The following is a 14,294-nucleotide window of genomic DNA, read 5'->3' on the forward strand; positions in this document are numbered from 1 at the left end:
ACAGCGCAGAAGATTCAAACCCAAAATCTAGGCTAATACAATGCACAGTCTGCTGCAAGGGAGGTTCCTGAACTTAATCTAACCATTTTTTTTGTGTGGAGGGAAATTCAACATCTGAAAGTGGTTTTGTACAATATTTCCAATCTACACTTCATGTTAAGCACATGCAGAGAGGCAGCTAATGGAAAACACACGTCTGTCCATCCAGGTTGACAATCAAATAAAGAAAGAAAATGTAGATACAGTTTGGATGGTAATGGGATTTACGTCTTAAAGTCTGTGCGTACACAGACTGTTCATCTTTAATATTGAAATATCAGCGAAATTAATCACAATACAAGCACAGCTACAGTATAACTCTGGGAAAAATCCATGTGAAGAAAAAAATTAAAATACAAACTTTAAATTTAAAAAATGTACAGAAATTACAGAAAGTCATTTGAGTTAAAAACCAATATCTGAAAATGGATTTAAGTCAGAATCCTAAGAACAAAATGCACTTGGCTTGGAAGTTGGTATTGACACATTTATACACACCTGATGCCATCATCATTATTTACATGACATTTCATCGATACTGCAGAAAAATGGGAAAAGATTCGAGGTCACTCCTCTTGTGGCAAACACAAAGGGAACAGAAATAAAAGACAGTGGATGTTGAGTCGTTTGTTTGGATCTGCTTTGTCAAGCTTTCGTCCTTGACACGTTGTCATGGTCTCCTTATACAAACATAATTGTTGTGATCTTCTACGACGACAGAAACAAGCAAACAGTTTACAGGTGAAAAGGGAAAACCACAGAGCCCCACGAGAGAGCTAAGGCTGGATATGTGCTGGTTAAAGCCTTTTTTTTATCTTTCCAACTCACAAATCATCATGGCTGACATCATTAGAAAAATCATCATGTGTTAGCATCAGCCACGGTTTTAAACTTTTTTTTTATTTTACAGCAGTGCCATGAGTGTTCAGTGATGGCTTGAAGTCCGAAGAAACAGTCCAAAGTATGTGCTTTTTGCATAGTCTCAATGCGGTTTGTGTTTCCTTTTCTTGTGTTTTTTGTCCTTCTTCTTGCTGGAACATTTAACACAGAACCACGGCTGATCCTCAGGAGGGGCTGTGAGGATCCCGACACAAGGCCTGAGCAGACACAGAGGAAGAAAGGAAAGGTCAGTGATGAGAATTTAAAAACTTAGGCATCTTAAAATATAGATTTTCTTACAACTCAGTTAGAATAAAAAGCTCACTGTCAATCTAACTAATAACTTGTCATTACATGAGAAAGAAAAACTGAGTTAAAAGCTTTAATGAATGTCTCTGTTGTTATGTTAACTTGCTATGGTAAAACCGATCTAGCCTACTATAGACCGCCTGGAGCTAACCTATGATTTGAGATTTGGATGTAACGTAGAAGGGGGTATTACACGCTTTCATACTGTGTTTATAAGTTTATAGAGGAAAAAATTAGGTATGCACCGGTCCGATCTATCTAAGGCATCTACTGTTGTTTGTTATCTATCGTTTTAGTACCCAACACAACCTCTGCATTTTTATTCTTGTCACTTCGGCATTTGTGTCCATTTTCACTTCACACTGCTCTGCACTTTACCTTACCATAACTTCTTTGCACATTAGTAGATCTTGTGTGTGTGTGTGCGCGCGCACGTGTGTATGTGTGTATGTGTGTGTATATGTGTATACATGGGTATACTGTCGCCTGTAAAATGTGTTGTTTTTTGTATAACTATTTTTCTTTCTTTTTTTTACAATCCTCATAATTTAGGTGTTTGTTTTTTGCATTCAATGCTGCTCATACGTGCCTTAAATTGCCCCCCAGGGACAAACAAAGTTTTTTGAATTGAATTGAATTGAATCCTGATATCGTCCAGATCGGACTCAAAGAGCTAGATTGGATATCAGTGACAAGGGGCCGATATATAGTGCCGATCCATATGGCAGATCTATTCATCTTAGTTCTATGCGTTTCTGTATCTACAACAGCCATGAGTGTCTCCTACGTCATCAGCGCTGGCCGGTCTGTGCATTTTTTTTGCTAACAACTCCGCCAGAAACTTGCAACATGTGCAGTGCCAATGTTTCGACGGATCGGCTAATATCGGCATCAGCAGATACCAAAGCTTAGGAATCGATATCGGTATCGGGACCTAAAAGTAGGAATGGTGCATCCCTAGACAAAATGCTAAAGATAGCAGCCTAAAAGTAAACAGATATAAGCAATATCCTGACGCATTAAAGTTTCTTAAAAGCTAGGGTCAAGAGTTTCTTCAGCATGAGGCTTTCATCTCGGCAGACTTGGCAGCAAAAGGAAGCTAGACGTCGTTCAGATCTATTATTTGGAAGCATTACGAAACAATGAAACATGACAAAGAGTGGAGTGGACAAGAACTGTGTATTCACCTGATTGAACCAAGTTAACAATGGTGTGTCTTTGGAAGCCTCAACAACAGCTAAGAAAGCTGAACTATCTGTCTGGTGAGCCACAACAGCCTTGAGCTGAGCCACACACTTCCTTTGAATTCTACTCTCAGTACAAGACGAACTGAAAACATCAAGAAAATATTTACAGCCCGACGACACTTGCTACTGTCTAGGGATGCAACGATTAAAGATCTTGGTGGTACGATTATTGTGAGGGAAATAATTATGGTGTCATGTTGATCCTGATTATTATGCGTTTAATTCACCAACAGGTTTTGAGGGTCCTTCCCCAGAGCATTTTTCGGACACAGGTGTCATAGGGACGACCTCACCTGTAGAGAATAAAAGAGAAGGCACTGCGGAATTCTTGTGCCGTTTTGGCAGCGTCTTTTCAGCTGCACTGGACTGATTTTAATAAAACGCCGCCAACATGTCGTTTTAATGTTGCAGTTAAAAATGAAAACAGTGTTCTTCATGAAAACACCGTCTGACTCTGACGGGACCTGGGGCGGTATGGAAATGGGGGGAGGACACTGCATAACACTTTTAAATGACGGAGAAACTCTGCACAGGTGTCACTCATTTTTCGTTTACAAGTTGCGCCGAGCATCCGAGAATCCTAAACAGGTCTTGCACAGTTTATCTGGAATTTCCACAGGGGAAAAGACCTGATGGATTCAAGTCAGAGCTCTGCAAACAATGTATCAACTACTCTGAAGACCCTTTACCAATAAGCCATTGGTGTTATTTCTTCTCTATCACTCGCTCCTACTCTTTATTTAGCTGACATATCTTTAATACTTTAATGAACCACTATTCCTCAAGTCACCTGTCAGTTTGATTAAAGGAGACTGTAAGATGCTCTCCAAAGTACTTCCTACAATGTGGGAGACATTTTTTCAAAAGTTGGACATCCCAATTTACAAGACTGTCTCGTGATAAGATGCATTTCGACCAATAGTTCTGGGGTCTTTCAGCCCCCAGAACTACTTTCCCCGGAACTTAAAGGTTCCTGTGCTTCCCATTGATGTTTGCGTTTCGACTGAGAGCTGAAGTCCCGGGTAGATTGTGAAAATCAGGCCAGTGACGTATTGAGAAAAAAAATTCTATTAAATAATAGTTTGAAATCTTAATAAAAAACTCAACTAGTATGCATTCCCAGGAACTCCCTCTTTGTTTCAACAACTATGTAAACTCCACAAACACTGTTACGTTCACCAGAAAAGTACAAACCCCAAAGCAGGGGCTTTTCAGGGGGGAGATTAACTACCCCTGAACTACATTTAGACCCTGGTTCCTGCGGTCGAAACGCAGGTAGTTCAGGGGTAAAGTATCTAGTTCCGGGGTAAAGTTCCTGCGGTGGTAAAACGCCTATAGATAATTCCGTACAAAGATTATCAAATGTACCTGGTACATTAATAAACTGATGGGTTACATTTTTGTCAACACGCACCGTTCAGACCCATCCTAAAGCACTGAGGTCACCTTGTTGCCCTTTCTTTCCCTCACACTCTCTTGAGCAGAAATGTCGTGGAAGCATAGGCAGAGTTGAGTTAGCTAGTCTGCCAAATAATTCCTCATGCAGATGATGTTTTGTTGTTTGTTGGTAGCACCCTAAAGAAGTTATTACCAAGATAGATAGATAGATAGATAGATAGATAGATAGATAGATAGATAGATAGATAGATAGATAGATAGATAGATAGATAGATAGATAGATAGAAAGAAAGAAAGAAAGAAAGAAAGGTGGATAGAAAGGTGGATGGATGGATGGATGGATAGAAAGGTGCATGGATGGATGGATGGATGGTTGGATGGATAGATAGAAAGGTGGATGGATGGATGGATAGATAGATAGAAAGGTGGATGGATGGAAAGGTGGATGGATGGATGGATAGATAGATAGAAAGGTGGATGGATGGATAGAAAGGTGCATGGATGGATGGATGGTTGGATGATAGATAGAAAGGTGGATGGATGGTTGGATGATAGATAGAAAGGTGGATGGATGGATGGACAGATAGATAGAAAGGTGGATGGATGGATAGATAGAAAAGTGGATGGATAGATCGATAGAAAGATGGATGGATGGATGGATAGATAGAAAAGTGGATGGATGGATAGATAGAAAGGTGGATAGATGGATAAATAGGTGGATGGATGGATGGATGGATGGTTGGATCGATAGATAGATAGATAGATAGATAGATAGATAGATAGATAGATAGATAGATAGATAGATAGATAGATAGATAGATAGAAAGGTGGATGGATGGATGGATGGAAAGGTGGATGGATGGATGGATAGATAGATAGAAAGATGGATGGATTGATAGAAAGGTGGATGGATCGATAGAAAGATGATGGATGGATGGATGGATAGATAGAAAGGTGGATGGATGGATGGATAGATAGAAAGGTGGATGGATGGATGGATGGATAGATAGAAAAGTGGATGGATAGATCGATAGAAAGATGGATGGATGGATGGATAGATAGAAAAGTGGATGGATGGATAGATAGAAAGGTGGATGGATGGATAAATAGGTGGATGGATGGATGGATGGATGGTTGGATCCATAGATAGATAGATAGATAGATAGATAGATAGATAGATAGATAGATAGATAGATAGATAGATAGATAGAAAGTTTGATGGATGGATGGATGGATGGATGGATGGATGGATAGATAGATAGATAGATAGATAGATAGATAGATAGATAGATAGATAGATAGATAGATAGATAGATAGATAGATAGAAAGTTGGATGGATGGATGTATAGTTAGAAAGGTGGGTGGATGTATAGAAGTATGTATCAGAGTCTGTTCGAAATGGCTAGAATGTATTACCTTGGATTTTTTAAAGATACTCTCACAGGGAATGAAGCAGATCTGAAGCTCTGGTTTTATTTGCCCCTATCTTTGTTTGCTGAGGGAGCTAGATTGAAGGGAACATGCTGCCATGGCGACTCTAGCGAATTAAAACGCTCCACAATTTCTCTCTTACAAAATGTGTTGCAACAAAAATATTGCATAATATATAAATGTCTGTTTCTGGACACTTATTGCGTAAGAGGAGAGCAAAATTAGAAGTGATGACTGAACTGGTAAAAGATGGATGATAATGCTTGCCTTGCCTAATTTCCTCGCTAAGCTATCTGTGAGGTCATGAACAACCGTATACACGTTTTTCAATCAAATAATGCGTTCTCATTGTACGAGTAAATCGAATGAAACTGCTACAATAAGAATTCCGGACAAATGATTTATACATCACAACCAACACCTAATTTTCTGAATGAAAAATGTCCGACATACTATAGATCTAATGTTTAAAATATGTAGGGAGGAGGTTTGACTTTACTTTCATTTATAATGGTGATGTTCTGTGGTGATACATTTCTAAAACACTCTCTTTTACATAGAAATTAAAATGGAAACTGTATTTTTTGCTGGGATTCTCACAGAAAGAAAGTAGACTCAAACTCCCCACAATGACATACATGTCAATAATAAATGTCCTATGCTAACCAAGAGGAGAAAGACTTATATTTTACTACGTGTTTTTGGTCACACAATAAAAGAAAGATGGATTCACTTTCAGGGTGGAAACCAACTCAAATAAATTGTACATAATAGAGTAAAAACCCCTTCCTGTCGTTTTATTGATTTATTAAATTTCCCTGAGAACAAGCTGCCTTTACTGTCACACTGAACAAAATGAATGTATTCTTCACTGACTGTTACAATAAGATGCAGATTAAATGCTGCCAAAGAAAACTTAAAACTTTATGAACTTCAATTAAGTATTTGAGTCTTTCACAGTAGGAATACTGCATTACAGACATTTGTTTACTTTTTCATCAGCAGACCTTTAAAGGCCAATGAGCTATCAGATTCAAACGTCTCAAACTGAAAACAAACATGACTCAATCTGCCTTTCTTTGACCCTTACAGCTGTACTGAAAACTTTAACCAAAACCGAGGTATCACCTAAACCATGAATTCTTATGTGCCATTTAAATCTGAATTTCCTCCAACAGGCAAAAACACTGATCAGTGAACTGAGGCTCTACTTGACAGTAACAACTGGAACTTAACCACCAACTATGCAAAACTCAAGTCAGAAATAAAAAAACAACACATGGTACAATAAAGGCTGGAAAACAAAAACAAATGCAAAGATTCTTACCAATGATACCAATCATCGCAGTCATCACATCCTATCATGAGACTGCCATCATCAGGTTTGTTGCATCCAGGACAAATCCAGATCTTGTTTCCCCATTCATCTCGGATCTTTGGATAGACACAGAAAGCTTTAGAAACATGATCTTCATGAACAGCTATTAGACTAAGCACAACAATGAGGGAAGAGACCAAGTCTTCCACGAATAATCATGAGGTTTGTTTGATCTTAGCTGTGATTGAAACACTTTTTATCCTTACACACTGCATACACTTTGTCTGAGCTTCAATATGAACCGCAGTTCATAAAAACAGTAATGATAAACATGAATTCAGAATCTATAAAAGTGGTGAGTCGACACTCACTACGTAGTTACTGACGGTCTCAGTTACGACGCTGCGGACTGGGGTCTTGAAGGACGCCGCAGGGGCCATCATGGAGGCAGGAGACAGCAACGATGAAGGAGCAGGAGCTGTTGGAAGTGGAGAGGCCGGCGGAGGCAGGGTGGGTACCATGGGGGAGATTATTGGGGGTGGTGGAGGTGTCCGGGGGCGATTCCCAGGTCCGGACTTGGCAGCTGGGGTTTTCGGTGCTGGCGTCTTGGGCTCAGAGTTTGGAACCACCTTGCTGATGACACTGGTGAGGGACAGAGAGTGAGAGAGTCAAGATTAACACAAAAACATGGGACACTTGTGGCAATTTTGGGACACGCTTTTCTATCATAGTGTTGCACTGTTCAAATTCAAATAGTCATTTCTTCTTTTTACTCAAATGCCCCTTTTCGACCAGCTCCAACCGGGTTGTATTTCCAGGCTGGTGCTCACGCTGGTTCGGAGCTGGTTGAACTTGCGAACCAACACAGCACCCGTTTGTTTTTCCACCCGCTTGAGCCCGCGAAAGAGGCACGTCATGACGTCAGATTTACGTGACCGCACAACAACAACGATGGCGAACAACGGCAGCTTGTTTCCTCGGCTGACCACTGCTTCGCCTTGGAATAGATTAGTCTCTTTTATTTTTTCGCTTCAGGACAATGGCGGAAACACGTTTGGTTTGTGTTTTTGATCACGGCAACTCAGCGCCCCTTGCCCCTTGTCCCTGACATAAGCGGTTCGCGGTTCTAGACCAGCAAAGAGTTGGAGCCGCTCTGGAACCGGTTTTCCCGTCCGGGAGCCGGTTCACTCGCAGTCGAAAGACAAAAAAATGGTTCTCAATTGAGCGCCGGCTCAGAACCGGCCCTGAAACTGCCTCGGTCGAAAAGGGGTAAAAATGTCCTCTGCAATGTAGCTCAATATTTGCAGTTTGTCTTCTTATGGACAGGGATTGAAAGAAAATGACTGGCTAACCCTTATTCTGTCATTTGGTATTTGATTGCTTATTAAGTGTAATAACAAACAGATCTGAATTTTGATCAGATTTCCTTCTTCAAACTGTTTAATAGATAATTCATCATTACTGCTGTTTTAAAATTTGATTGATTATTAGCTATGTAGCTTAACTTCATATTTAAATCTTAGATATTTAAAAGCTGGAAGAGAGAAACAGCATCTCGTTTTTCCTGTATGTCTCGTATATACAGTGAAAATTGACAATAAAAACCTTTGAATCTTGAATCTGACTATCTCTTCCCTTTATGGCAGGTACCACAGCTATGCCTCTGTGTAAAAATGATGAATTACTAAATCGTTCCCATGTATTTGATGGATTCATTTTTGAGTATGCAAATCTAATGAGACTCAGGTGAAACTGCTTCTTGTGAACAAACCTGTTTTGTCCTGCATTTAATATTTGCACACAGTGTATGTGCATTTCACAACTGTATGCATAATATGTCTGTTTCTAAACATACTTCATTCCTATATTATTGCCCAGCTTTCCTACTAATCCCCCAGCAATGTTAAATACTTGAATGTGATTGGTTACAACCCCTTGACGACGGTAATTAGATCTGAACAGGAGAAAAGAAGCCAAGGAGAACCAGATCACACATGTCATAGTAAATCAATATATGGGAAGGAGTCTAGCACTTTTAGAAAGTTGATGGTTTCACCTCTTCCTGTTGACAATGAGGTAAAATAGTGTTTCCAAAAGCACTAGTAAACAACATGGAGGTTAATTTAATACTGCTCTCAGTTTTGTGTCAGGGTCTTGTCACACCCTGGTAGGATTGTATTTTGCATGCAAAATAACCTCCTATTGCTGTTACAAAAGATGATAATCCATTTCAACTTTTTAGTTTGACAGCTTTTTTAAATGTCTACAATTTGAACTCAGTCTGGAAACATGTTGTAAAAAATAAGTAAGAGTTGTGAGTCTTGCATTTGAAGCACGCTTTAAGCACTTGATAATTTTCAAAACTAAAAGTGTAATTTTCCATACTGATTATTATCTCATCTTTTTATTTATTGTATTTCACTCATTTTCTTATTACTTGTGATTGATGAATCTGATGGCAGTTGATTTGAACCTGAATGTTGTTCATTTATTTTTTATTTATTTGGATATTATTAACATTCTTCATATTATTCATGTATGTATTTTTTATCTATTTAGTTATTTTATCTTATTTTATTTATTTTTATTCATTTATCAGTATAATTATTTTTTATTATTTTCACTATTATTACTACCACTCCACTTGCTTATCTGTTTCACCAGATTCTGATGATGTATAATTGTCAAAACAAGCACAAAGCAAAATGTTGGTAATTGCTCTATGGTTGTCAATAAAAACAAAATTATTGATAATTTTCAAAACTGCCTGTATAATAACCATAACATAACCTATGTGTAATGGTCCAGTCATTTCACTGTTAGAATGTAAAAAGCTTTGAGGTTTGATAGAGAAACAAATATCACAAACTAAAGGCTGGTGTATATTTCTGCTTGGCACCTACGCAGCAGTGGTTGACGACGACGTGAGCTGTATATACTTGCGCAGCAATAGTCCGCTGAAATGCTTCAGGGCAGTGTGGTCTCTCTGATAGTCACTGTTTACTTTTTTACAGCCATTCAGAGCGTGTTATGTTAATCTACAGCTGATACATGTTGCTGTTTATCATACAGACATGACTACAGGGAAGAATAGAGAGGAGGAGATGAAATACACGTTAATGAGCGGCCGATGAGCGAGGATCCCGAAAGTGCTGTAAATGCAGGAAATACAATGCCGCCGAGCGGACCAATCACATGGCTTGTGGTCCTGATGTGTAGTTACATTTTGGAGGAGGTGTGCGTGAGCTACGTGTGAATGCCTCTGCGTAGATACGGGAGCTGTGCAGTACTACGCAGTCGATTTGACGCAGATGTATAAATCAGGCTTAACATCTCTGTTTTTTTCCCCTAGATGTTGCAAGAAAGGGAGAGCCCTGATGGAAGAAAGAAGTTCACTCTAAACTGAAGTTGAACACTTACATTTTGTCTTGGCCTGCTCCCACCCTGAGCGTCAGTCTGGGGATGACTGGAGACGGTAGAGTCGCTGGAGTTTCGACTTTGACCTAATGATTCATAAGGGACACGGTGAGTTTCAGTGAAACTCATAACAAACATACAACAGAAAAAAAAACAATAAAACAAGAAAAAAGGAGGATTACCTTCTCCAGTCTAATTCTCTCTTTTTCTTTCTCTTTCTCCTTTTCCCGTTTTTCCTTTTCCTTCTCTTTTTCTTTCCTCTTCTCCTCCTTCTCCCTCTCCTTTTCTTTGGCCTTCTCTCGCTCTTTATCTTTTTCTTTGTCTTTCTTTTTCTTCTTCTCCTTCTTGTCCTTTTTCTTGTCCTTCTCCTTGCTCTTTACTTCCTTATCCTGGAGAATTGGGGCCAAAGGAGGGAGCATGGAGGGAATGCGCAGGCAGGCAGAGGGGCTGAACAGTGGAGGGAGTTCTCCCAGGGCAAAGGGTGCTAAGGCAGATTGTTTCTGCCTGTCCTCTTTGCTCCTGTCCTTACCCTTGTCTCTCTTGTCTTTGTCTTTCTTATTCTTTTCTTTGTCTTTCTTTTTGTCTTTGTGTTTCTCCTTCTCCTTCTTGGGTCCATCCCCGTCTCTTGTTTTTATCTTGATGGAGCCCTCAGGCAAAGTAAAGTCTCGCGGAAGGAAGAGCTCGTCATCCTTCATTCCAAACTCTTTCCAGGGAATCTTACTATCCTTAGAAAAGTCCTTGTTCTTATCCCTGTTCTTGTCCTTATTCTTCTCTTTCAGCTTGCTCTTATCTTTCTCCCGGTCCTTGTCTTTCGGTTTGTCTTTCTCCTTCTTCTTCATTTTAGTTTTGAGCTCCTTCTTCAGCTTTTTCTTTACATCCACTGATGACACAATCTTGTTCTTCTCCTCAAACACCTTGAGCAGAGGTTCAGGAGTCGGTGGGGAGGCAGAACCCGAGGACAAAAAGTCACCCTGGCCTGGCTGGGCTGCAGATGGGCCGCCTTGGTTGACCTTTCGGATCACTTCATTGATTGAATCATCCATTGTCCAATTTCCCAGGCCTGGGTGCCCCTGTAGGTGAAGTGGTGTTGACGTGTCCTTTACAGAGTTACTTGCCCCCATCAGGGCTTTAGGTGTAGAAGGCTCCATGATGGTAAGTCTCCTGGGGCTGGAGAATCCATTGCTATCCGAGTCAGAGCCTGAGGAGAACGCAAAAGGATCAGGCTCCCGCTCAGCACAAGCTCTGGCAATCACAGCATCAATGGAGTCATCGATGGCTGTATTATCAGGCTCTAGTTTCTTAAACGGACCCTCAGCTAAGTCCCTGTCCTCAACATTTGGTCGCATATGGATGTTCTCTTTGCCCATCCGCTCACTCAGAGCCAACAGAGGCAGTTTATGCATGCTGTCTGTCTTGCTCTGGGGTTGGGATGCTTTGGCTGAACCCATCTTTGGGCTCTTGGGGCTTTTAGGGCTCTTCGTCCTGCCTGGGGATTTCTTCCTCTCCTTCGATGGTTTTGGAGAGTGAATGGGGCTACCACCCACCGGCACAGGAAGGACCCCTTTAGGGGACTTAGTCCGTTGTCTGCCAGGGGAAGAGACCTTAGGCTTTCTTCCTGGAGTGGTGAGGCCCTTTTGATCCGAGTGTTTTGGTACAACCGGTTGAGGTCTGAATGAAGGAAGGGCTCCAGAGGGTGTTTCAGGTGACAGGGGGTCGAGGCTGTCATGAGAGGGCAGCATGCCTGGGGGTACACGCTGAGGGTTGAGAGAGGTAAGGGGTTCCCTGGGCTCAACCCCCCATTCTGGGCTGAGGCCAGGGTACATGCGTGGTCTCTTGGAAGTAGGCATCATGCCCATAGCTGCATCTGGACTGTCCAGGTGCCTCTTCAGTGGGTGGTTCTCGTCGTTGACAGTCTCATCCTCGTCCATGTCGTCCTCGTCTTCTTCCAGGGCCACCTGCATAGCTTCGGCTGATGTGCCCATGTCAGCAAGGACCTCCTCCTCCTCTTCTTCTAGAGACAGAAGGGATAGAAAAATAGGTTGAGCCCTTTCCTTTAATCGATGTCCCTGTCACAACACTTGTCTTAACATGTACAGGCTATTATTGCAGCATATTTAACAGATTTCACATATTTTCTTGGCGCTGTTTTGAATTTCCCAGGCAATTTTTTAAATTAAAGTCATACTGTGGTTTTAATTGTACTTCTCAGCAGCAATCCAGTACTTCGACAGGCGACATCTGTGATATTATGTCACGCTTTTTTCTTAAAGTGTGCAGCTTCTGCAAAGTGGATATTGCACTCTGCCATATTGAATGTCAATAACACTTCAAATGACTGTTCGGCCCTAATTCAAACACAATCAGAGATGATTACACATCCATAATATGAACTGACCTTCTTGTAAAGAGACCAGGGGTGGCAAGTACTCTGGAATATAATCCTTCCTCTCCTCTGCATCCCGGGCTCCAGGCTGGGGAAACTGCAGCACATTGTTTTTGCTGACAGGAAAGAGTGGCGTTTGGTGGTTGAAGGGTACCGGCTCCAGGTTGTGGACATAGTCCTCCAGTTCACTCAGACTCACTCCCAGCAGCCTGAAGGCTTGGCTCACATCATCCAAGACTGGATCTGCTCTTCCATCTGAAATAAAGGATGAAAACAAGACACTGAAACACACTGCTGTTCACACACTTTGTTTTACACACCAGCTGTCAGGGCTGATGAAAGCTGAGTCAAATTGTGAGTGCATACTGAGGATAGAGCTGCAGATACTAGGCGCTACCCTGACTAGTGTTGGTTTCAAGTACTGCTCAACAGGTTGATTAAATCTTCCTACAGACAATACAGGACTTCTCCGCAGACAATTGTGACTATGAGTATTCACGATATGGTAAACACTGCTAAAGAGCATCATTTGTACGACAATGACTCTACATGGAAGCTGGTTAGCTGTGCAGCTACTGTACTTTTTTGACACATCAACCTTTGCTAGGGGGCGCCAGTCCCAGAGCCAGTCAACAACAACGTGATCGACTTCTTCAGTTTCGAGGTTTAAAAAAGTAATCGGGGCAATGAAAGAAGCACTCACAGAGCTCAGAGTACCGATGGCACGCCCTGGCCAACTGCTGGATATATCGATGCAGCACATCCGACAACAGATCGCATGCAGTTAGCTGAACCGCATCCCAGCCCAGAGCTTGGCAGATCTGCGCCACCGAAACACGCAGCAGCGAGCGGGCATAGCTCTCGCACATCTCGCTGACTTAGTTACGGTATTATTCCGGTCAGTTCCTTTTCCAAAACATGCTCCAGGGCTTCATGGTTCGCGGAACCCCTGAGGGGCTTAAAAAAAACCGCTACCGCGGTGGATTTTAGACATCTACTTCAGTAAATATATTGGCGCTTTCGCCAGAGTCGCCATCTTGATTCCATCGATAGACCCATCCCCAAAATCTAGACCGCACATGCGCAGAAGTCAGCGTCTGCCTCCAAGCTCTGCCGTGTTCAGGCGAGTCATCAGCGGCTGAGGATGCGCAGTTTGTCCATGTTGTTGACTTGTAACCGCTTGTAACCTCTAAGTACACAGACTGAGGCATTGACTATGTTAAAGCAGTTCATATTTCACTGTTGGACTGACTAAAAACAAGGGCTGAAAAATAAAATTAATGATTAATTTAGTAGTACGGTGGCCCTGATGGACAAAACAAATTTACAAAAGATGAAACACTTTTAAAAAGTTGAAGACAATTTTACATTTTGGAAAACATTTTTAAATTTTAAAAAACAAAATTACATCAGCAAAAGACTTTTACCAAGGCCAAAACAAATTTACATTTAAGAAAACAAATTTACAAAAGATGAAACACTTTTACAAAGTTGAAGACAATTTTACAAATGACGTTACACTTTTACCGTTAAGTCTGACTCTGTTTGGCCTGACTCTGTTTAGCCTGAGGCTATGAGGCCATTTCATCTGAATTCTGACACACAATGAAGGTTTTGCGGAGATATGACGGAGCTTTTCCGGAGACACAATGCTTTTTCATCTTAGGTCTGACCAAGCGGCAACCTCTGGTCTAAAAATATGAGTCCAATGCGGAAGTGTTAAAAGCTGCAGTTCATCGAGGATCCGCTTGAGCCTGGCTCCGGTTGTACCGGAAGTCACATAAACATGAATGGGAAAAAGACAATCTTTACGGCAGAAATAAACATGTTTACAGCCTGGTACAAAAGACGAGTGTAGTCTGCATTTCTCCA

General features: G+C 41.3%; 1 protein-coding gene across 2 annotated transcripts; it reads right to left on the reverse strand.

Moving 5' to 3' along the window:
- Positions 1-245: 245 nt before the first annotated feature.
- On the reverse strand, positions 246-13,513 carry taf3 (TAF3 RNA polymerase II, TATA box binding protein (TBP)-associated facto). 2 transcript variants are annotated; one of them, XM_034685365.1, is made up of 7 exons: positions 13,126-13,513; positions 12,435-12,677; positions 10,222-12,050; positions 10,043-10,125; positions 6,994-7,264; positions 6,632-6,738; positions 246-1,136 (listed from the first exon to the last, which is right to left on the reverse strand). In XM_034685365.1, the coding sequence occupies exons 1-7, from the start codon at positions 13,289-13,291 to the stop codon at positions 1,022-1,024; spliced, it is 2,814 nt and encodes a 937-aa protein (XP_034541256.1). In that variant the 5' UTR covers positions 13,292-13,513; the 3' UTR covers positions 246-1,021. The 2 variants fall into 2 exon arrangements, with proteins under 2 accessions (XP_034541256.1, XP_034541257.1); XM_034685366.1 differs by having other exon boundaries at positions 7,009-7,264; positions 13,126-13,512.
- Between the last annotated feature and the right edge of the window lie 781 nt (positions 13,514-14,294).

The sequence above is a fragment of the Notolabrus celidotus genome, chromosome 6 (assembly GCF_009762535.1).
Source record: "Notolabrus celidotus isolate fNotCel1 chromosome 6, fNotCel1.pri, whole genome shotgun sequence".
NCBI classification, from domain to species: domain Eukaryota; kingdom Metazoa; phylum Chordata; class Actinopteri; order Labriformes; family Labridae; genus Notolabrus; species Notolabrus celidotus.